Source organism: Aristolochia californica, unplaced genomic scaffold (genome assembly GCF_029961685.1).
Source record: "Aristolochia californica isolate CCGP_79_NKW_82.1479 unplaced genomic scaffold, dmAriCali1.0.hap1 SCAF_9, whole genome shotgun sequence".
In the NCBI taxonomy this organism is placed as follows: domain Eukaryota; kingdom Viridiplantae; phylum Streptophyta; class Magnoliopsida; order Piperales; family Aristolochiaceae; genus Aristolochia; species Aristolochia californica.
This window is the reverse complement of record NW_027182290.1, coordinates 36,676,568-36,699,393: the sequence shown is the minus strand read 5'-3', so window position 1 is coordinate 36,699,393 and position 22,826 is coordinate 36,676,568. Positions and strand designations below refer to the sequence as shown.

The window sequence follows — 22,826 nt, the reverse complement described above, 5'->3', positions numbered from 1 at the left end:
AGAGTGAATCATTTATTACTTTTGGAACTAGCATGACAAACAATTATTAGTTATACTAAAGACGGATACCCATCTGCTCTCGTGATCCTATTATTTCTTTCTCAACCTATATGTTGTACTATATAATTTGCCTTTTACATATGTGGGTATAGAAGACTCACCTCGATTACATTAGAGAGGCCGGCCAAGATTACTTCATAAAGTTTAGTATGACGCAGTTTCGACCATCATATACGGAAATGTGCCTGATACACTTTTGATTACCACAGGCATTCAAATAAGTTTCACCAAGGAAAGCAAGGAGAAGCTGAAAGAGCTTCTCTATATACAAAGAGAGCATAAATATACATGTAACTATTCACAGAATAGAACACAACACCTAAATATGGATCCACAGGTGTGAAGTTCTGACATCAGATCGCCCTCTGCAGCAGGGAAACAAAATCCCCAATGATCAACATACTGTTATGGACAAAAGTCCAGTAACTGCGTATTGAAAAAAAAAAAGGAAAGCACTCACAAATTCACGGCCAGTTCCTCCTCTTTGACCGAAGCTGGAAGAGCTTGTCCCTGTATTGGGCTGTAACCAAGAATCAGAGTGGGGGTAATTATAAGCGCTATTTTATAGTGAACAAAGGAGACTGTGACTACTGGTTCCGGTTAGACAAAGTGTTACTATGTGGTTGCAAGATATTCTTTCCTTCCTTCTTCCCTTTTTTATCCCATTATTACTACCCCCTTACAGTATCCTTCAGTGTTTCCCTTCCATAGCTTTTCCCATTCCCCTCTCCAGACTCCTCCAATCAAACTAAAACAACATAAAATGCAGCCGTTAGGTATGGTGATACAGATAATGCAAATATTAACTCACCTGCATCTCTATAGCGTTCCTCTACTGCAGCAATGAGCATGTTCCGGATCAAATCAAATTCTTTTGCTTCGAAACATGGCTGCCCATCAGGTCTGCATGACTACACGTCTTAGGACATGGTTGGCAATGCAAAGACCATATTTGGTAAGATATTGACATTTTTCATACAAAAATACGAGAACAAAATATGCAAAAAAAAAAAATACATTATCCACAGCATTTTGTTAACATATCCTCAAACCTGTTTAGATGCGCATAACCATTAGCAAATTCTGTAATTAAACCTTACGATACACTAACAAACTATAACCAAATATAGAAATCATTATTATGCTAATGTAAGAATAATCAAATATGTTCTATGGATAAGACATGGATACAAGATGACAAACAGCACATTTTGGAACCGTCTCTTAGACAGAAAGATGGTAAAGTGGAGGACAATTTTAGGTTAAAACTTGAACATACGCCAAAAAAAGAAAAAATTGCTTACACCCACAAACTAGGAATGGCAACTAGAGCTGCCGAGAACTAGCAGCCATGATGTAAATAAGATAAAATCTTTAAAGATTGTCCAGCCATGGCAAGTGGAAGCTGAACATCACACCATGAGAAGGGCCTTAATGACACCATATGATGAATCCACAACAGGACATGAATAGCAGCGATTTTAAAACCTTTTTTAAAAAAAAAATGTGATTGTGAAAAAAATGAAATTCTGTATGTGGGCCAAACAAATGGTTTGACAGAATAGAAAAGATTGAAGTGATGACCCAATGGGATATAGTTTTAATAAAGAAATAGATCATTTATGGAGAACAAGAGCACAATTATAAGCCTACAACGTTTTCTAATAGTCTCTAATCTTCTCTTTCATTATCTGATTTAAACTACACAATACTGATTTATATGCAATAGGTGCAGAGGATCTACCTGTCTAGTTGAGCGAACAATAAGCCATCAGAAAGTGGAGCTTGCATAACCAGTTTTGCAGGGTCAACTACTCTCATTCCATCACTATAAGCAAGATGTTTGTTCACTTGGATGGGGATCTGCATCCATCCAGATATAAAATCTAAGGGTAAAGCCCGATGCAATGACGAGAAATACAATCAAGGAATAGAGCACTTCCACAGAGGAAATTTGAACTAATGAATAGCAAATGTAAACATAAACAATACGAAGAGCAGGGGATATACCAAGATTAACATGCATTCAACATATTTTCACATGGTAATAATATATGCCTTTCATAACATCATGCTGCTCCCATTTAACACACGTGCACAAAAGCATGCACATGGTTCAGATCTTTCCTGGACATTACAACACCAACATGTAATATCAGCCTCATGGTTCAAAATGTACCTTGCATCTTACAGCAATATTAATAGCATCTGAAGGTCGAAGGTCAAAGCTGACTCTCCCTGCCTCATCACCAACCTACATTATGGAAACCTTAAACATGAGATAAATCTATATATATAATGCAGAACAAGTTAAGCAGAAAGAAAAAGACATGCCTTCGTAAGATATAGCTGAGCAAAATATGCCTCATGTACCCTTTTGGTAACTCGAACAAGTTCTACCTGAAATGGAAAATCACCTCAAGTACATGAAGAGATCTCTGCAAAGAATAAGAACATAAAAAGAATGAGCAAGGTTGAGATGCTCACAACTTACAGTATAACCCATCTTCTCAGTCATCTCCTTCAATATTTGATACAGAGTAGGCCTAGCCTGAGAGCATATTTAAACATCATAATCCCCAGATATATCCAACAGAAACACAAAAGTAATAGAAATTCTGGACTAAAAAGATACAGGAAACATACAATTTGCACATTACGAATAGCAGCCATCAGCAAGACACTAGGCATCTCCACTGGAAATAAAAACAGACATCGTTAATAAGACACTCGTTTGACACAGAAAATTTTGTGGAATGCTCAACGCAAAACCATAAGATCAGTACGTACAGACAATTATAGGAAGAAGAAGATCACTTCCGTCTTCCATCTTCAACACAATGGCAGGATGTGGAGCATAATCAAGCAAATGTCCTCCTTGAGGGTTATTGTGCACACATCTCAAATATCTACCATCTCTCATTTTTATCAAGAAACCATCTGCCCCGCTTTTCACCTCAACTGGAATAAGCACAAACAACACCAGGAGAACAGAAGAAATGCTCAGACGGTGAAACTTGATCAACTCAAAATTCAGGAAATCAAAAGAATTACGAACGGCAATTGCTTAAGTGAAGGGTGTCTATTATCCTCACCAGCCTCAACGACACTGGAGTTTACATAATCCTCATCATTCTCATTGAAGTTCTCTGCCATGCTGCCATTGCCGTTAGATGATGAGCTGAAGCTACACCTTACAGTCATATCTGTTGCCATATGGTGTCTTCGAGAAAGACCCTTGACCTTTATCTGACTTCCCCACCTTCCCTTAGATCCCCAGAAGCCACTCCTAAGAACCCCACCCTTTGCCCGTAGTGCATTCCCTGACAGACCACAAATTCTAGCTTCCCTGGCGCTAATGGTGGGACAGATAACAGGAGCTTGCAGGGCTCTCATTTTACCTCCTAATCCAATTAGAAATACAAAATAAAAGCAATTTATTTTAGCTTATTTATCAAAGGAAAAGAGCAAGCAGAGCATAAAATCGCTTATTACATCAAATACCTAAGACTCAGACTCCGATTATCACTAAAATGTGAGAATTTTAATCAAGTAACGGTAACTACAGAAAAAGGAATGGCAGTGAACAGAGCCTAAACAGTTCGAACCAAACAAAAACTTGATTGACCGATATCCACATACATGCTTGTCACATACATGAAGATTTTATAAAGTTCATTATTGTAAAGCACGATAGAAATTATTGCTGCCGGAGAGATGACAAAGAACACATAAACGAAGCTGGTTTTACACTTGAGACAAAGCAATTCAACAGAACAGTTAGCCATTCGTAACTTTCAACAGGTTTAAAAAGAACCAAGATAAAACACAATTTGCGTGTACTTTGGGGAAATACACAACAAAACCAGAAAAGAACAGACATCTTTTCAAGGACTTCAAAACAAAAAGCATACTACCATACGTATGAAAGCATCAAATTCGCATCCCTGAAGGTTTCTACAATCCTCCTTACCTAACCTCAAGAAGCACTCGATCTCCAAAGGTAAGCACTCCCAACCCGTCAACCGAAGGGAAAAGCAGTAAGTCCGGTCAGAAGCCCGACACACTACAAGAGAGTTAAAGCAGACAGCTCGCGAGAAATTCGCGGAAGCGATTCCCCACAAAACCTATGCTTGTGGATATTCAAGTACGACTACGAAACCCAAACTAACAGGACTCCGAAATTAACCAGATGATCTCTCGATTTCTAACAGATAATTAGAGTAAAAGAATGGCTTTTGCACGGAAGAAACATAAGGAAGAAACGATTGGCCGATCTTGTGTTCGTCCCAAGCGATGGACGAGATTAATTAAATCAAGCGTCAAAAACACGGAGACGGACGAATCCTACAACAGAGGAATCAAGTTGAGCAGTTTCAAAAGATGATCGAAGCCGGACGAATCCTACACGGAGTTGTCTACTATATATGAGTAGTAGATGAGGAGGAAAATGTCATCGAATACCGTGATTACGAAATGACTATAATACCCTTTGTTAGACTTCGATGATTAATTTTGATATAATACTGAAGAAGAAAAATTCAAATTCAAGAATCTACGATATTTTGTTGGGTATTCATAGGACACGTGTGGCCTTGATTCTTTCACAATTGGCACGTTCCATATCGGATGTCAGACGAAACAATTTATCCGGCAGAAAAGCGGCCCGACATGTCGGGCGAATGTGGATTATGGGGCAGAGGGAACAAGTTCTCATTGGGAAAAACCTTCTATTGCCGGTGGATAGGGAAAGTAACCGATAAACATCCAGAAAATATCGTAGAAAGAACCGGACAGATCGAAGAAGCCACGAATTCAGAGACGGCTGGCTAGATAAGGCCTCTGTGCACTGGAAAATATCTCTCCTTGTCTCTTGCGTACCCCCCCCTGCTTATCAGTTTGGAAATTCCATACTAGCTTTTAGAAGTTCGATATATGAAAGCAAATAATCTTCTTAGAATGCTTTCAGATTATTGAAGAAATTGCCTTAATAGGGTTGGAATGTTATAAGAAGAAACATAAATCTAATGATATAACGACAGTTTTTTAGCAACTTTAACAAACCACATATAATCAAAATACAACAACATTTAATATATGATTATGTTCGGTTAAATAACGCCTTCATCTTTTTAATCGTGCTTTTCTTATGACAGCCGGAAAAAATAGCTCACGCGACGTACGTCACTGGTTCCGTGGCTGTTCCTTTTGATCCCTTCAGAAAAACTCAAGGAGCGAACCGTCTTAATAAAAGAACCTATCTCGTAATCTTCTATAATGTCTCATTCTTCAACAGTTGGTTTTTCAAAAATCTGGTTACATCCATCTATTGCATAAGTAGATTGTGACCGTTATCGAGGACCTTCATTAGAGGTAACGGTACTACGAGACCTCCACATTTGCCTTCCAGTACATTAATTTTCAATGAATTACGGAGGAAAGAAGGCTAACCAATATACGTAAAGAGACGAATGAATTGAACTCAAAATTGATGATACATGAAAAAAGACCTACTCAGGGGCTGTTTCGGTCTATTTTGTTTCCAAGCATAAGATGACTAGTGACACCAAAAGCAGATCTCCTCAAACGAGTGATAGAACTATAGTTAGGTTATGTGATTAGGGCCAAACAGAGGCACTCAACCAACCAACCGATATTTGCCAAAAACTACAGGCGTAGAAAACATCGACTGGATATACTTCAGTTTCTAACAATACAGACGATCCGCTCGTTTTAGTAACTACTCTTCGGCTGCATGGTGCCACTGGAGGTTGTATAAGAGCGGCAAATATCAAATAGAAAAAGAAAAAGCACAAAAATTTCTCCTAAATAGCAGGCGTGACGAAGTATAATTGCAAAAAGTATTTGTGTCACTTACATAAAACTATAAAGGGGAAGACCGGCCAGCAAAGCCGCTTCTAAAAGTACATCTAACAAATAAAAACTTTTACTTGAGAACGAAGCTAACCAAAAATCTACAGCATCATCATATTTCAAATGACAATGCTGAAAAATCGGATCGGAGTTTTAATCAGATTCCTCCCCCACGTTAAACGAGCGTCCAGTTGCAGCTTGCTGCCTATAGCTCATCCTGTATATATATAGATAGCATCATAAACAAAAATCAGAAACAAGCAAAACTGACAAATTCCCAAATCGAAAAAGAACACAAGAAAAGGGAACAATCTCAATAAGCTTGTAAACTAATCATAATCTATTCAATGAGGAAATCGGTTGTCTTAATTTCTTCCTCAGTGAAATGGATAATAAGATCACGTCCCCAAACAGAAACCAATAGAGAAAAAAAAAGTTGCATACGTGTTCGATCGGTTCATCCTCCTTGTCTTCTTCGCTGTCATCATCTTCGTTGTCATTCTCATCTTCCTTCTCATCCTATGGTAAACAAAATTTACTCTTAAGACACTGTTAATACAAATAAGAAAAAAAATCAACAGATACTTAACAAATACTTACATCAGAGTCGATGTCACTTTTTTGGGCTCCCTCCTATTTCAAATAATTACAAAATAAATCAGTAGTCAATAAACTGTTAAATCACCATTACAAGCAACGAACTTAGTCACTAGAATACCTCTTCTTGCTTTTTTTTCTCAGCCTCATCAAAAGCAGCCTTCTCAACCTGCATGCAGATGAGAACATCAATACAGAAATGCAGAAAAATAAACAGATGATAAAATTTGAAAGGAGATACATCCAACTTACATCCTTATTCTTCCCCCATGTTTCCTCTGCAACCTTCTTCGCATACTCCGGGTCATCACAGACTAGAATGTTGTCAAACAAAGTACCTGATTTCACCTGATGCAAAATCACCTCCATCAAATTAATAAATTGATGTCTAATAATAAATGTGTCACACAATAAGGAGATCATGCAGCCGTGGCAAATTGCATACCTGCCATAACTCAACTGCAACATATTTCAAGTTGGGGAAGACATACAAATAGGGATCATCCTTAAAATCTGTCATACAAGAATAATATTCAATATATGTATAAAAAAATAAGAAAACGAATTTTCCAGAAATCATTTTTTAAGACTTTTTCCACAAATCAAGATCATATGAAAAGAAGGATGTACCAGGGTTATCAATCATGGGTGCTTTCCATTTGCCCTTGTAGTTCGGGTTCTTTATTTTCTGTTCAAATCCAAAATGGATTCATATGATATATCTCAAATAACAACTCAAAACACCATATTAGCTATTCAGCTTTACCAACCTTTTGCTTCCATGCTCCCTTGTACTCGGGATTTGGAATAGTAGGTGAAGTCCATTCACCATCTTCCTCATCGTCCCAGTCTTCAGGCTATAACATCACAATGAAATGAACCATTTCACATCACAGGTTTAACTAGTTTCAGTCTTCAAACTCATAAATCAAGCAAAGGCAGAAGTTAAATCACAAAAGTTTAAGACAGTACCTTCTTTGCATCAGGATCAGTTATTTCTTTTGGGATGTCATCATACCCCTGAGCACACAAATAGAAAGCAATTACTGTCATTAACAGCAATAATATAATAGCAAAATAAAGGTTCAACAATGTTTGTCATCATCATACTAGGATATCCAGGAGGTGAATATCAGTACATTAAAGAAATGGAAGAGAAGCCTTACAATTGTCACCCTGATTGTCATTATTCATGGGATATTAGTTGGTTAATTTCTTCATTTGAGAATGAAGACGGAAAGTGAGATACAATCCACTTGGCTCACACACTAAGGAATTTAGAGTTGATTATTGATCCTAAAACATCTGAATATAGAAGGAAACTAAGAGCTAGCTTGCTGAATATCACACAGATTTTACTAGGTTGATGGTTTATGTATTTAACTTGGAGGCTGGACATGAAATATACTTCACAGCCAAAACTACATGCTTGACTGGCCTGCTAATCCAATAAAATGGATCAGCAGTAGGTTACAATGAACAACTAAATACCTTCATTACCTTTAATTAAAGGTTTGTTACGCAACCCAAAAAGTCAATCACATTGCAAGTAAAATTAACAACTTCTACAAGTTAAATAATATTATGCTCAAATGTTTCAGCAACCAGTCACATCATAGAGAGAGTTTTTGTCCAAACGAAGTACGTGAGACCAAAGCCAGAAATAAACCAACTAGACACATACCTCAGGCTTCTTATCTTCTGGGTCTGGAATATATTCATTATCATCCCAATCCTCCGGCTGCATGAAACAAAATAATTTATTTATTATCATTTTACAACCAAACATCACTCTCAGGAAATCATATTACTACCCTAACCTTCTTAGCATCAGGATCCTTGATTTGTTTTGGAGGGAGTAAGTCCCAATCGGTATACAGGCTTCCAGTCTGTTTCTCATTGTTATCGATCAGTATACTGTATGTAGCATCCGGATGGATGATGAAAGTGTAAACATGTGTTAGCTGGTCAGTTTCACAGGGAATGTCCTTCTTTATCAAGTGGTTCTTCCCATCACGGGTCAAGATCGCATGAACCTTCCTAGTGCTATAGCCACATATGTCAGGTCCAAACATAATGCTGTAACAGAAAAAAAATGCTATTGTCACTAGGATATTTAGCAAAGAAAGAATACAGGGCCACAAACCTATATTGTCACAGCAGAGCTATAAAATCCCAATAGACAACTGAAACATCTATATGAAAACATCATTCAGGCACAAATGACAATAATGATCCAGAAACAGGAAAAAGTGTCAATCAAGGATAAAACGAGCCAAGACAATTGAGCAAACATGTTAAGTAAACAGCTCACCCGTATAAAATCATTACCTGTATGGAGTCTCTCCACCAAAGTTCTTTTGATCCACATCACTGCTTAGCAACTTCATGTACCCACCACCACAATCAAGCTTCTGCTCATGCTTAACAGAAAATTGAAAGACCAAGGTCTTGTCTTTGTTAGAAATCTCAGGAAACTGTGAAGAGATAGCAAAATATCTGTAGTCTGGAGAAGTTTGGATGCCTACACGAAGAGAAGATTTTTACTTAGTTCAAAGTGGAGAAAAATTCGAAGTTATGATATATTGACACATGCAGAAAAGGAGACTTATGTGTAAAGACCGGGCAAATAAAACAGGATTTGTGGATTATAATAGAAGATCATATTTTGAAGACCAGAGGTAAAGGAGTATACCATTCAAAGAGAAAAATAAAGCTTCACTTCTGTAGTATATTCATTGCTTCATAGTGTGTGAAGATGGATGAGAATGATGAAACTTAACATAATAATTAGGAATTTAACTGATAAAAAATACAATACAACAACAGAGAAAATGATATATGCTCCCCATTCAAGAAACATGGAGATAATTGTTTTACATATTGAGAAACATAATCTGGTAAGATTGCATATATTACTGTTCCGCACAAACATAAGAAATTGAGATTAGCCTAATGGCATTAATATCTTCAATTTGCTTCTTGCACCCTGCTGTTGAATAGATCATTCTATTCCACCAATGAAAATTACATTGATCAGGAAGAGAACCAAAATGCTTCCAAAAGCAATAATAGAATACCTTTATCATTGGGATCACCACTCCATTTTCCAGCAGTGTGCACCCAATCACCTGCCATGCCTTCATCTTTTTTCCAATCTGATTTCACCCAGCGCTCTTCCCATCCATCTTTAATAACCACCAAAAAAACAAGAAAGAAACATTTTAGACATGAAGCACCAAAGACTTATCAACAATACGTCTACAGTTCCACTGGTGTACAAGATAAATTTCTTCCACAACATACCAGACATAAAATTAGGAGGAAAACGTGAACATACATAATGTAAAAGAAAGCTGGTTAACAAAGAAAAACAAAAAAGACACAACTAGGATTGCTTTCATAAAGATCAGCACAACCTAATGCAGAAAACAATCACAATTTATGCCATAAGCATGGATTGCCACATTGATCAACGTGTATTGAATTGCTCTTGGAAACGACCTAATTGCTTGATCTCAAAGCATCCACATCATGTTTGTTGCTGATTGTAAAATGCTCTCTAGCGTTCCACCAGCATGACTAGCCGAAGAACAATATTTGATCTTTGATGTCCACTGAACAATAAGAATCAGCAAGCCCATATTACCACACAATGTACTACCCAATGGAAGCTAAACCCGCTTCCAAGCATCTTCTTTTGTGTGATAAGAAGCGTGAAGGAATTCCCAACTCTCCCGATACTTACTAAAAACTCCTGAGATCTCTTCAAGGCAAGAACCAGAATGCACTATAAAGCAGTATTACTTCGATGTTGAATTACCTAAATGTCTAAAAACATGATCAATTAACGGCTAAAATAATCAGATCAACTCATCACAAGCATCAGTGCAAATGAAAATGAGATCTCACATATGATCAGAAAATTTACATAAGAGAATCTTGTATCTACTTTATAAATAATAATCAAGATCGATCCAATAGAAATATACACAAACAAGTAGATCAGATCGAAGTTAACAAATGACACAGCCTAGATAGCGCAATAATTGGATAAATACTTATGCATCACACCTTCGAAACGCTCTTCAAAGTAAACTTCAGCCGAAACAATAGAAAATAACAAAACAAAGTTGAAAATGGATGAAACGAGCGCTCTTCCTTTCGCCATCGCAACGGCGACGTTCAACTCAGTAAGCTCTGTCGACGACTGCGGCGAAAGAAACAAGATTTATAGGCAACGAGGTCCAGCGAACGATTAGTTGGAATTGAATTTACTTTGACGTCCGTCATAGAAAATTCCGTGAATACAAAGACTAATTTACCAGTAGTCAAAAGACGTATTTCCCCAACTAAAACTGATGATCACTTTGTTCTCTTTTGCTTAGAGGAGGGCATTGTGGGCATATAATAATAATTATGAAAATTTAAACGGCATTGCCACTTGCCAGTCGTCTCCGCAAGTGATCTAATTTAGCTAAGATTTAGCGAAAAGCAGGCCGCTGCTCCGGCGAGAAGAACTCGAGTGACGCGGCTCTCGCAACCCTATTGGTGGTAATCGGTGGGGCCAAAGGCATTGTCCAATCACAAGGTTGCTGACATGTCGGGCTGATTAATGGCTGTAGATAATGGAAATGACAGGAGTTATCCTTACGATATGCTGGGCGGAACCGTTAATGAGGATTTGGTCGGGTCCACTCCACTGTCGTCTTTGAGGAGTTGCCGGTTTCGTCCGGCATACGCTAAAATGTTATTCCAATCGCGAGAAATATATAGGTCATCACGTGCATGTTGTAGAACACGAACTGGAGCATTAAAGTTTAAATCGAGGGGGAAGCTTCTAGAAAAAGGGAGTTTAGAAAGAGAGAAATTAACGATTTCCCTCGTTCACGTCAGGGTTGGAGTAAGGATTGGATCAGGTTTGGGATTGAATTTATTGAAAATATAAAAGTGTAACATAATAATATTATATAATAAATTATATATTAAAAAATATTGTAGATTATTGGAATAAAAGAGTTTCACATCACTCGAAAATTTTAATTATTAAATAATATAATATATAATTTAATTAATTAATTAATATATTTTAATTATACGTTAAATTACTTATTTGTATAATAATCATGTTTGTTTTACCTAATTTAGTACTTAAGTATTATATTTTATTTAAATATATTATTACAAGTTACTCCTTCACTTATTTTTGTCATATTTCTTGTTTTGAAATACTAACACCAGAAACCATTTTTTAATGCACATAAATTTGTCCACACTAACACAAGTATAAAATTAAAATTTATATCCATCATTAAAATAAATTTGAAGTTTGTTGATTAATACCCCTTAATGGGGTTAATCAACAAACTAGAAATTTGATCTTCATCTTCATCTTCATCTCATGTATTTATATGATCTTCATCTTCTCGGCACCAAAATAAAAAAAATTAGCTTCAAATAGGTCGGTGCGAATCGGGACTCCCGCCGGTTCGGTCGATATTTTTTTCGACCCCGGTAACCCTAACTCGTGCGGATGTGACAGGAGGGATGACTCATCCGTGAAACGATGATTTTAAGGAGAATTGGCTTTTTAGCACTGGCCTGTATCTTTGATATCAGATCCCGTCACACGCTCGTCTGGTGACACGCGTCCCTGGGTGATGAAGGAGCGAAGGTTAATGAACAAGTTAAGAAAAGGTTAAGATAGTAATTTTACGGAGATTAAAAGAGTGTTTACTAGAAACATTATTTGGCGCCTATGCAGAGCGTTGATAGAGACCACATTGGTGTAGGGAGATGAAGATACCTGGAATATCCTATTATTCTCCTTTGTCAAAGAGAAAAAAAATCTGGTTTCCTTAGTGAGGGCGTCAGTCATCAATTTGGCTGTTGTTGAAATGCCGTGTGCAAATGAAATCTCCAGGAATGTGGGGAATGTGTGTATGTTGAGGGATGCAAGGAGAGACTCCCTTGACCCTAGATATCATCACCATGGAGTCTCCTTCTAAGGCAAGGAGAAAGATCTGCTGCAGAGGATTAACCCATGATTCCATGAAGAGGAGTTTGAACCATAGCCATTTGGCAATCTGTACTATTAATGTGTGTGTGTTAGGGATTGGGAGGGAGGATGAGAGGAAGATTTCCGTCGGACCTAGTCATCACCATCATGGAATTCCTCTCACTAATGATAGGCAAGGTGAAGGATCTGTTGTTGAGGATAAACCTATGAAGAAAGCCACTGGAAATCTTTACTAAATGGTATCCATAACCTAGCTCCAGGAAAGAAGGGGGAGATTTCACTGATAGAACAGCTTCATGTCTTTTACTATTTTGTATTTTTTTTAAAATGTGTTCTTGCTCTTATACTTGTTGTAATTCTGTTAGTGTAACTACCTGTAATTTTATCCACAATCTACTATAAATATATTATCCTCACACATCGTAAGGATCATCTATGCCTCAAATCGTTCGTCATATCAAAGCTCTGGGTTTTCACTAGTCTTGACTATAATTCTCTACCTCTATATCTCTACTATTTCTTCTTCCTCTCCTTCGTCCCTGCTACTAGTCAACATCAAATCTGTAGTTCCTATGGAACTCAGCCAAACCAACTATCTTGTTTGAAAATCCCTTTTTCTACCTATTCTGAAAAGCTTTAATGCCTACTATCATATTGATGGAACTTCTATCTGTCCATCTCCTAGTGCTGAGTCAGAAATTTATAAACCAGAATATGTTTCCTGGATGCTGAAGAGGCTTGCTGCCCATATACAAGAGCTCCAATCATATGGCTGCAAATCCAAGTGTTATCACTAATCTCAAACCCTATTCTTAGTTCTGATAGGACGTTTGTTGGTAATGGAAACCTTCTCTATATGACTCATATTGAAAACTCTATTCTTCGCACAGTTTCCTCTTAATTTCAGCTCAATAATATTGTATAAGCTCCTCTCATCTTGATGTGTATGCCCTCCCCCTGCTTTGTTATCTTCGGCCTATGGCCCTAATGAAATTATCACCTTTCTATAAATAAAAAAAAGATTCATGTTGAGTTTAATCATTTGGTTTTTTTGTTAAGGAAATGAAAACATGGAGGGAATTGTAGTTTAGTAATAGAGGCTCCTTCTATCCCTCCACCTCCTCGTCCTTGGAGCTTCAAGCTTGATCAGCACCACAATTTCCAGTGAATGGATGACACTGACATCCTGGTTATCCAAGCACCTTAGTCTTGAATTTGGTTTGCAAGAGTCTTGGTTTCAGCTGTTTTTTTCTTAATTCTGAGTAGTGTAATGTTTGTATGATGAGTAAAAATATTTGATTGCCCTTCAAAGAGTCTTAGTCTGTTTCTAGTGTTCTATTAATGTTAATTCACTCTGATATTTTGCAATTTCCTGTTTCTTCTATGTCTAGATACAAGAACTACATACTTCTTATCGATGGTTTCTCACATTACTCTTGGGTTGACCCACTAAAATTAGAGTTGGAATCTTTTGAAAATTTTGTTGCTTTCAAGAATTGGGCTAAAAAATCAATGCTCTTTCAGAAGTGAAGTCTTCCAGTCAAATGGTGGATATGTTTATGTTAGTATAGATCTTCAAAAACTTTTCATGGAAACTGGTATTATGCATAAAACTCCATGTCCTCACAATGGTTCAAATTCTGCTTTGTCAAGCAGGTCTGCCTCTGAAATTTTGGATCAAGGTGCACTTTGCTTTGCAGTGTTCTTAATCAATAGATTACTTGTTAAATATGATGTAATGGGTATTTGGGTCATTTTTCACTGTGTGTATCCATGATGACACCAGTAGAAGTCTATGGTCCAATTCTTGTTGAATTTGGACATGTAACAGTGGAGATAATTAAGGTTTATGTGTATTTGGGGTAGAGATGCAATTTCATCTCTGTTTACTTGTTAATAAAACAGCCTATCCAGAGCAGTTAAAAGCTCTTCTCCCAAAACTTCTCCTTTTCTCTTTTCTCTCTTCTCCATCCTCTCAACTCTCTTTTACTCATAAATTCACACCATGGTGGTCTTAAAGGCGTCTACTCTCGATACTTGTAAAAACAGTGAAAATTGAAGTAGAAAAGAAGAAATTCAGGAGAGAGGAGAGAGAGAGAGAGAGAGAGAGAGAATGGAGAAAGAAACAACCTCCTTGGTGTCATATTCTTTACTTAGGGTAATAAAAATTACATAATTGCATCTTTTTCACTTAAAGTCATTCAAACCCTTATATCTCCCATAATATTCATCTGAATTACATGAAACTCAAATCGAATACGCAAGTAGGCATTTAGAATCTAGTAATGTATAACTCAGAAATATCGGTAACTGTAAAATAAGTAAAATACCCCTCAGCTTGATTTTCAACAATACTCTTTTTGCTTATCAACCTGTTTTACTGTTCTTGGGGTTTTTAGATCTTGATTCGATGACATGGCAGGTGATTGTGCATTGTCCTTCGGGTGCTGATGTGTCACCGCAAAATTGGTCAAAGTTGACATGTCGAGTTGGACTATATACATATGTAGTTGACCAATCAAAATTGGGTATTGTTATATTGAGTTTATAAATTGGTTATTTTTGTTAATATTTGTTCAAAGTGGGTAATTTAGTAAATTTTTCTTGAAAATTATGATATTTAAGAAGGTTATATTTAAAAATCACACAAGAAGGGGGGGAAAAACTAAACTAAAAGAGCTGTTTGTAATGAATTTTTGATGTATAAGGGCAGCATTTGTCCTTTTCCACATACTCTTCCTTCAAAAGGGGGGGCGGGCTCTCTTTGGCGCACCCCTCTCTCGATCCCGCAGCTCTGTCGTCTCCCTAAACCCCGAGCTCTCTGCTCCTTTTCTCGTCTCCACCGTCCCTCTCCGGTCTCCCTCTCTCCAGCCTCTCCCTCTCGACCTCCATTGCAGAGTACGGGAAACCGAGAGGCTCTGTGACGGAGGTCAAGAGGGAGGGAGGCCTTCCTCCCTCGGCGACGACTCCTCTTCTCTCTCGGCATTCCTCTCCTCTTCCTCTTGACCTCCGTCGCAGAGCACAGGAGGTTGAGCATCTGTTGCAGAGCTTCTCGGCCTCCCTCTCTTCTCCCTCTCTGTGTACCTTCCGAGCGCCGCCTCTATCGGCATTGCCCGCCGCCATCGCCGTTGCTATTGCCCATTGGCCTATCGCTGTTGCTTGCTGGCACGCCGCTGAGGAAGACGACGATGGTTTAATTTTTCCTAAGTTATGAAAAATTAAACTATCGTCATAAAAATCATTAATTTATAAATTTTATTTATAAAAATATTTATTTTTATTTATTTAATATATTTATTTTATAATTACTATATTAAAATAGTGATTTAATAGTCATAATTAAAATATTTTTAAAATAAATATTTGATAAATTATTTTGGCATAATTATCCAATTGCTATAGTTAATTAAACCAATAGTTTTAAATTTTGTGATAATATATTATTATTTAATATTTTTAACTTTATTTTTTATTATTAATGCACAATAACATATCTAATTTAATTAATAAATATATTAATATATTTTAATTATACATTAAATAAGTTATTGGTGTAATAATAATGATTGTTTTACCTAATTTGGGGTTCGAGGATTATGTTGTAATTATAAGTGTACTGTACAAGTTTAGGGATTCTCTTGTTTTTTATGTTTTTCTAATGCGTGGGTACTATTCACTGGAAACTGTTTCCTGTACATGAAGGCGTCAACACTAACACCAAATGCGAAGGTGATCTTCATGTTGGACATGAACTTGAACTTCAAAAATCCATTTGGGGGACTACCAACCCCCCCCCCCCCCCCCCCCCCTTCTTTATGTACATGACTGACATGATCTTTATGTTGGATATGAACTTGATCTTCAAAAATACATTTGGGAGACTAACCCCCCCTCAATGTCTTAAAACTCCGCGCCTCCACCACCGTGGCCGTCATCAACACTAGCGCCACCGCCACTGCTGTCGTCTCCCACCAACTCATTTCTATCGTTAGCTATTCTTCTTCTTCTTCTTTTTCCTTTACTTTTTTTATGTTTTCTCCTCTCAGCAAGTGATTAAACTAACCGAACAGAGGGATTGTAAGAACAACCAGCAGAGAATTAAAAAAGATTCTTACTATAAAACAAACTGAAAAAAAAAAAAAAAAAAGAGAACCCACAAGAGAAGGGGAATTAAACAAATCATTCTTCTACAAGTTGCTACCATTCTCACCTCGGTTGCTTCGTTTACGTTGTTAAAAGATAAAACTCAAAAGAGTTGGTTGTACCAGTTGCGGCGACATCGACGTTGAACTCCACAGTTTAATTAAGGTTGGTTGTGATGTGTAAATTCTGGTAGCCATCAACAGACTGGAATGGAGTTGGGTTTCCAGTTCGAGCAGCAACAACGACGAATTATTGTGCTTTTGTTTGGCCTCGAGTTAAATAATGGTGGGCAGTGGAACAAAGTATGGAAGTAATCAAGAAGAAGAACCGAAGTTTTAATTAGTGTTTTGCCCTTATTGATTACATGTTTCTTCTTTGTTCTTTCCTCAGTCTGGGACGCGTGTCACCAGAAGGGCGACAAGAGCAAATTACTCCCGTCCCACGAGCAGAGGATCTGGTCTCTTTATCTTTGATTATCTTCTCACTGGGATATGAAAACCTCCTCAGTAGTTTCTTAAAGATGCACGATAGGCTCATAGTTATGCCACGAAATACGAAAAAGAAACCCTGGCGTTGCCTCGTCTCTCCCATCTCTCCACTCTGCCCCCAAGCGAGCGAATTCCTCCGGAGGGAGAATCCCGGCAGAACTTCTCTTCCTTTGGTTTCTTTCCTTTCCCATTCTTTATTTCCCTCTGCTCTACTTAATGAACAAAACCGCGCTGTACTCTACGTAGTTAGTTTAGAACGACGGCAGCAAAAAATCCCCGAAAAACTCGAACAACTATGAAACCGACGCTATGCTCCTTTCTGAAAGTGAAGGACAGGAACATCTGCAAGTTTTTCTTTTCTTTTCCTTTTTACTTTTTTTTTTCTGAGGTTCTTTTGACTCTGTTCACAAGGGTTAGTTCTTTCAGGTTTGGAGGTCGTAAATAAAGAGAAAGTGAGAAACACAGAAGCTCATTAACGAAGGAAAGAAAAAGAAGGAAACATTCAACTATTGACGAAATCAGAATAATAGTAACAATATTGAAGTCATCCAATTAACAAATATGGGACAGATGTTTAGTGGATCAAACTTGGTCGATCTTGGAGACTGCTCTAATGATGACCAAATTTGTTCCACTAAATCTTGATTTTCCTTCTTCCTTCCCGAAGCTCAACGAAACGTACGTAGCAGAGACTTGAACGACGTTTACCTTCTTATTTTTTCTCTTTTTTTGACTTATAGCAGTCACTAAGAAGCATTATAAAAATTAATTGCCTCCGGTGAAGTTGGGGGGAGACCAGACGCTTGCGGTGTCGTTGGTTACGTAGGACGTGCAGGACAAGGGTACTAAGCACAACCCTCTACTCCCCAAATCCCTCTTCGGCTCTTCTCCGTCCTCATCGCCTGAACCCTGTATGCCCAGAAAGACAAACTGTTAACACTTTTTTTCTCTTTTCTATTTCTGCAACAATCATGATGAATGGTCATACCCCTTGGAGTGACCGACGTTTGGGTTTTCCGGAAGACTTCATGTAAGGCACGCTTAGAGTCTGGAGAGATGAACCAGGCTAGGATCAGATTTCTGTACGAAATACAGAGAAGCCCACTCGCGGCAATGGCAGCGTGTACATTCTGTAACTGCTTAATTTTAGTTATTTGATTGGGAGAAGAAAGATTACCTCTACTTGCTCTTGAAGGAATTTAATATATCCAATGGCTTCCATCAGTACCGAAGCAGTGTCAGTCTGTAAATTTCACACGCCATGTCGATCAACGTTATTATATTAATAGCAAATGAAAATAAACCGTAAGAAACAATCTGTGATACTGCAACTTTTGTCTTTTACCTTGCCAAAGGGAGCTACCAACTGCTGTAGAGCAGCAATTCTATCTCCCAGCTTCTCCTTTCTAACCTGAAACAGAACATATATATAAGGAGAGTATATCAATGACTGAACTTCTCCGAGTGGAATTTTGGCAGAAAAACACTGCGCACCTTGAAGGGTGGGAAAGAAGTCCGTGATTCGAAGCGAGGCTTTTTTGGTGCACTCTGAGAAGCTTTAGAGTCAGAAAAGCCGCTGGGTCTCTTAGCGTCTGCGGCTCCATGGAGGAAAGATATCTATGAAAAGACAGACGAAAACAAGGAACTTCACAGCTAACCTAAGAAAGATGCCCTTCCGGGTTGAAACAGCAGGGAATGAAGATATATTTGTACGAGAGCAAAAATGAAACAAGATACTCATAGATTTCCCTGGCTTTACTGAGAGAAAAGAAAGAAAGGAAGACTACGAACAACTTTATATTGGAAAAGAAAGAAAGCAAGAAAGATACTCAGAAAAAAAGAGCGTCCACATTAGAAGGAAAACTGTTCGACTTTTGGATCATTTTTCCAGGAAGTAACAGAAAATCAGGTTTATTCGTTCAAGGATTTCGATTTTATGTATAAGTTACGTGAAATCCAAGCTTCTAGGCGCACATAAACCAACTGTACACCCAATTGCACGCGTCAGAACTCAAATGTAGCAGAACTTTTACTTGAAAATGTTTCATTTGAATTCATTTTAGGTGATTACAAGAGGGGTTTACAGTATCTGTAGCAAAAACTTCTCTCGTTATTTCCATGTTTTTCCTTTTTTTTTTTTTTTTTTTTTGTTGCGAAAAGTTCTGTTACTTGATTTTTTTGAGTGGGCCGCTAGATCTTCATAACAAATGTAGCAGATATATGATAAACTCAACATTGTAACGAAATAATCACTTTATATCATGGTAAATCTCAGACTAATGAAATTACATGAAGAAGTAGAGAAAACCCACCTTATGGGAGCAGCAGTTTGAAGAATCCTGATTTGGTTCTCGTATATTTTCATACCCAAACGGCACAGTTTCTCGTAACAATGCCAGACTGCTGATTGAAGGCTGAGTAAAACTGCTACCAAGCCTAGCAGATGCTAAAAGATCCGTGGCTTGAATATTCAAGCCAAGCGAACCCAAGAATGGTGAAGAAGATGGGTTTGGACCCGAGATAGTTGCACTTGGATGAATCCTGCTGAAGCTTCCTCTTGTTGAGGGGGTCACTGTGCCCAGACTGGTGTAACTTTTCGAACTGGGATACAGTTCTGTCGAATTCTGAAAACCATTAGCAGAGAAGCTTCTTAGGAGGAGCTTCTCGTTTAGGTCTTGAAGGTACTGCTGCTCATGTTTGATGTAACTTGTGGAAGGCAAATGGATCTCTTCAAGGTTGGATTGATTGCTGTATTTGGGAAAGTATTCTGATAATTCTGCCTTGACTTTTGAAAGGTGTGGTTCATGGGTTGAGTGGCTGTTGTAGTTGTCTGCGCTGCTTGCCCAGTGAGAACCCAGGCCTTGAAACATGGAAATGTTAATAGAAGGAGGAACGACACCCTCGTGGCTCTGCCTTAAATCTCTTGAAGTCAAGAAAACTCCATTGACGGTTGAACTGTAATTGCCGCCGTTCCTGCATGAACAATCAATTCCAGCATGTGAATCCTATTGAAATACCTAAGCACAGAGATGAAATATGTCCAGTAGAAAGGAAAAGAACAATCAGAAAATCAAAACTCAGTGGTAGAAGCTGCAAGAAAACCATTAGATTTCCTAATTCTCATAATCCGGAAGCAACTACGGAGAATTGATTGTTTTCCTCCGTCTACTGTACAGAATGAAATATGTTGATGATTTTTATGAACAACTATAAGATCCGACTGTCACATTCCAAGCACCTCCGGCTGATTCCCCACGTCCATTCTTAAATCCTAGTTCGCGAGTGTTCTGGTTCAAATTACAAGAACAATTTCCAGATGCTATGAGACGGTTACGGGGCTCTAATGGATGATTATTTATTGTATAAAATCCTCCGAAAGGTTGCCGAAACAAAGAAATAAAAAGCAGGCAAGAAAATTCCAGATCCGAGGAATAAACCATGATTGCTTTCGAATACCTAGGAACTACAAAACCTGTGAATTTGCTGTCTTCAAGGAAAACGATGACAAACACAGGTTAATTTGGTTGACGTCTATATAAATTCTGGAGAGAAGACGACACTTACTGTATGAGGTTTTGGTTCCATGGATGACTGCTATCAGCTCCATGTAAAGAAGGAAGAGCTATGGACGAAGACCCACCAAACTGTTCTTGGTGTTGATGCTGATGACTTAGATTTGCAGACTCCATAGATTTTTAAAGGCTTTAAAATCCCAAGATGGGTATTAAACTAGCCTCTGGAATCTCGCTCTAATCAAAAGGAGCATTTCAGACGATACCCATACATCTTTTTCTCAACCTAGTTTCATCTTTACTCTTTCAAGCGCTAGCTGAGCTTAAAAGTATGGATGAAAAGATAGAGAGAGAAAAGGAGCCAGCCATCAGAGCGCGCTCTCTGTCTCTCTGCTGTTTCAGCCTTTTCTTTACAGGCAAACTTTCTGCACCTCCGTAGGCAAAAGCAGGCGATCACCACCTCTGTGTCTCTCTCGATCTTCTCTTTTCTCTTTTTCTTTTTCAGGTGAAGCTTTTGAACTCTGCAATTACAGGAAGATGATTATACTTCCTCTACGCCATGATGATCTTCCCAGCCTTCGATCCCAAGGCTTTCAACGATGACTAGAGGAAGGAAATGATAACAACCATGACACATACACTGTTCCTATCTCTGTCTGCACATGGTCAAGACTCGACACAATTATAAGATCCTACGTATATTTGGTACCGAATGTTTGCCTACAGCAAGGATGTAAGCTACGCTCGTCACTGAAATTTCACCTGAGTGAGCTTAAAAATCGCTTGTAGGACAAGCACTGGAACTGGGTTCAAGAACTTATCTTCTCGATTTATAGAATTGCCTAGAACTTGTACAGGAGCCAAGGGCGTTGCTGTAATTTACTTACATTAAAAATTTTGAAAATTAAAAACAGCAAGAAGCTACGGCCAATGAGTTGATGACCTAATTCTATCTCAGCTGAGACTCGACTCAAGAAATCTTGGGATGCATCTAGTTAATTGGTGACTTAATATGCTTCGGCTAAACTGCTCAGATACAGATATAAAAACAATTTTCAAAGTTTGTTTTAATGAAAAGAACCAGCTTAATGAAATCTTTCATAGATAGTCGTTTTTGTGTAATGAATTCAGATATTGCTGCGGGAATATCCATCATAACAAGTTGTTTAATAGATCTGAGTTGGAGAGCTCATAATGCGAGTTCCAACAAGAACAATTTAAGGAGCTTTTCTCTATCATGCCCGAGTGGCGAGCAAGAAAACCCAAATCAGGAATGTCTGACGTTTTTTTTCCCATAAAAAAATCCTCCTTATCTGCTCACCTCGATTTGAATCCACAGAAAGCAAAATAGAAAATAGGACCACAATACAATATTTAAAAAAAAAACTAAACCACCGTCGACATACTCTCTCTCTCTCTCTCTCTCTCTCTCTCTCTCTCTCTCTCTCTCTCACATATCATCTCTGATATGCATTAGGGAATCGCTAACTATGAAAATGCCCATAAGGGTCTGTTTGAAACCTATGGAAAAGAAAATAAAATAAAAAATTGATCATTATTATTCCAAAAAATAGTTACAGAAAAGAAGAATTTGATCATTATCTCATTTTCAAATAGAAAAAAATTAAATACCTCTCCACATTGAATTTGTTCAAAATAATTGTTAGAAATAGTAGGAGATAATATCTAGAATGCTACCTCGTGTACCTTGTCTTGATTATAGTTATTAGACTGGTTTCAATCAACCAACTTTGAGTGCTAGCATTTTAAGCCCTAGCAAACAACTTTCTCGTATGAAACAACACTTCCCTCTTTATGTTTTGTTTGTAATAGACATGTCCATCCTACTTCCATTCTTAGTTGGATAGAAGAAACAAGAAAAGGAGTTTGACCAGAAAACCAAATGGAGCCTAATTCTTAATAATTGAAAAGCCCTGTACTTATAGTTGAACATTAACTCTTAATCTTCAAACATTATTCCCTTGGATACATTTTGCATACTCATTTATCCTACAAAATACAGGACTTAGAGAAATTAGAGATATAATTAAGTTAATTATATGAAGAGTTTGTAATCTTGATCGAATAGTAACGAATTATGAGGCAACCAAGGCACAAGTACATGAGAGAGAG

At 37.7% G+C, this 22,826-nt stretch overlaps 3 protein-coding genes across 7 annotated transcripts; all 3 read right to left on the bottom strand.

The window, feature by feature from the left end:
• Window positions 1–137: 137 nt before the first annotated feature.
• LOC137941132 (bifunctional nuclease 2-like) lies at window positions 138–4,437 on the bottom strand. Of its 5 annotated transcripts, XR_011110363.1 has the most exons (12): window positions 4,034–4,437; window positions 3,156–3,464; window positions 2,851–3,021; window positions 2,707–2,756; window positions 2,555–2,611; window positions 2,395–2,460; window positions 2,240–2,314; window positions 1,805–1,923; window positions 872–963; window positions 521–580; window positions 380–425; window positions 138–253 (listed from the first exon to the last, which is right to left on the bottom strand). XR_011110363.1 is itself a non-coding variant. In XM_068786408.1 (11 exons), exons 2-10 carry the CDS (start codon window positions 3,454–3,456, stop codon window positions 525–527), a joined length of 987 nt encoding a protein of 328 aa, XP_068642509.1. In that variant the 5' UTR covers window positions 3,457–3,464; window positions 4,034–4,437; the 3' UTR covers window positions 138–425; window positions 521–524. The 5 variants fall into 5 exon arrangements, 3 of the variants coding, with proteins under 3 accessions (XP_068642509.1, XP_068642508.1, XP_068642510.1); XM_068786408.1 differs by having other exon boundaries at window positions 138–425; XR_011110364.1 differs by lacking the exon at window positions 872–963 and having other exon boundaries at window positions 138–425; window positions 521–808.
• A 1,419-nt stretch (window positions 4,438–5,856) lies between these two features.
• LOC137940261 (calreticulin-like) lies at window positions 5,857–10,742 on the bottom strand. Its single transcript, XM_068785212.1, has 14 exons — window positions 10,606–10,742; window positions 9,612–9,719; window positions 8,863–9,055; window positions 8,352–8,610; window positions 8,216–8,272; window positions 7,504–7,551; window positions 7,302–7,388; window positions 7,162–7,219; window positions 6,977–7,044; window positions 6,784–6,879; window positions 6,653–6,700; window positions 6,535–6,567; window positions 6,379–6,453; window positions 5,857–6,151 (listed from the first exon to the last, which is right to left on the bottom strand). The coding sequence occupies exons 1-14, from the start codon at window positions 10,700–10,702 to the stop codon at window positions 6,140–6,142; spliced, it is 1,239 nt and encodes a 412-aa protein (XP_068641313.1). The 5' UTR covers window positions 10,703–10,742; the 3' UTR covers window positions 5,857–6,139.
• Window positions 10,743–17,653: 6,911 nt separating this feature from the next.
• LOC137941434 (transcription factor bHLH110-like) lies at window positions 17,654–21,011 on the bottom strand. The gene is made up of 7 exons (XM_068786841.1): window positions 20,746–21,011; window positions 19,494–20,154; window positions 18,676–18,798; window positions 18,527–18,592; window positions 18,359–18,424; window positions 18,170–18,229; window positions 17,654–18,090 (listed from the first exon to the last, which is right to left on the bottom strand). Exons 1-7 carry the CDS (start codon window positions 20,868–20,870, stop codon window positions 17,947–17,949), a joined length of 1,245 nt encoding a protein of 414 aa, XP_068642942.1. The 5' UTR covers window positions 20,871–21,011; the 3' UTR covers window positions 17,654–17,946.
• Window positions 21,012–22,826: the final 1,815 nt, after the last annotated feature.

What these genes read in the sequence shown, in the direction of transcription:
- LOC137941132 (XM_068786407.1), bottom strand. Translation starts at nt 3,456, where the DNA reads ATGAGAGCCCTGCAAGCTCCTGTTATCTGTCCCACCATTAGCGCCAGG. An exon ending in TCTTCTTCCTATAATTGTCT is followed by an intron (nt 2,757 to 2,850) that starts GTACGTACTGAT and finishes TTTTATTTCCAG; the next exon opens with TGGAGATGCCTAGTGTCTTG. An exon ending in ATATTGCTGTAAGATGCAAG is followed by an intron (nt 1,924 to 2,239) that starts GTACATTTTGAA and finishes GGATGGATGCAG; the next exon opens with ATCCCCATCCAAGTGAACAA.
- LOC137940261 (XM_068785212.1), bottom strand. Translation starts at nt 10,702, where the DNA reads ATGGCGAAAGGAAGAGCGCTCGTTTCATCCATTTTCAACTTTGTTTTG. An exon ending in CTTTGAAGAGCGTTTCGAAG is followed by an intron (nt 9,720 to 10,605) that starts GTGTGATGCATA and finishes TGGTTATTAAAG; the next exon opens with ATGGATGGGAAGAGCGCTGG. An exon ending in AAAGTGACATCGACTCTGAT is followed by an intron (nt 6,454 to 6,534) that starts GTAAGTATTTGT and finishes TGTTTACCATAG; the next exon opens with GATGAGAAGGAAGATGAGAA.
- LOC137941434 (XM_068786841.1), bottom strand. Translation starts at nt 20,870, where the DNA reads ATGGAGTCTGCAAATCTAAGTCATCAGCATCAACACCAAGAACAGTTT. An exon ending in CAAACTGCTGCTCCCATAAG is followed by an intron (nt 18,799 to 19,493) that starts GTGGGTTTTCTC and finishes GTCTTTTCATAG; the next exon opens with ATATCTTTCCTCCATGGAGC. An exon ending in TCCTTCAAGAGCAAGTAGAG is followed by an intron (nt 18,230 to 18,358) that starts GTAATCTTTCTT and finishes TCATCTCTCCAG; the next exon opens with ACTCTAAGCGTGCCTTACAT.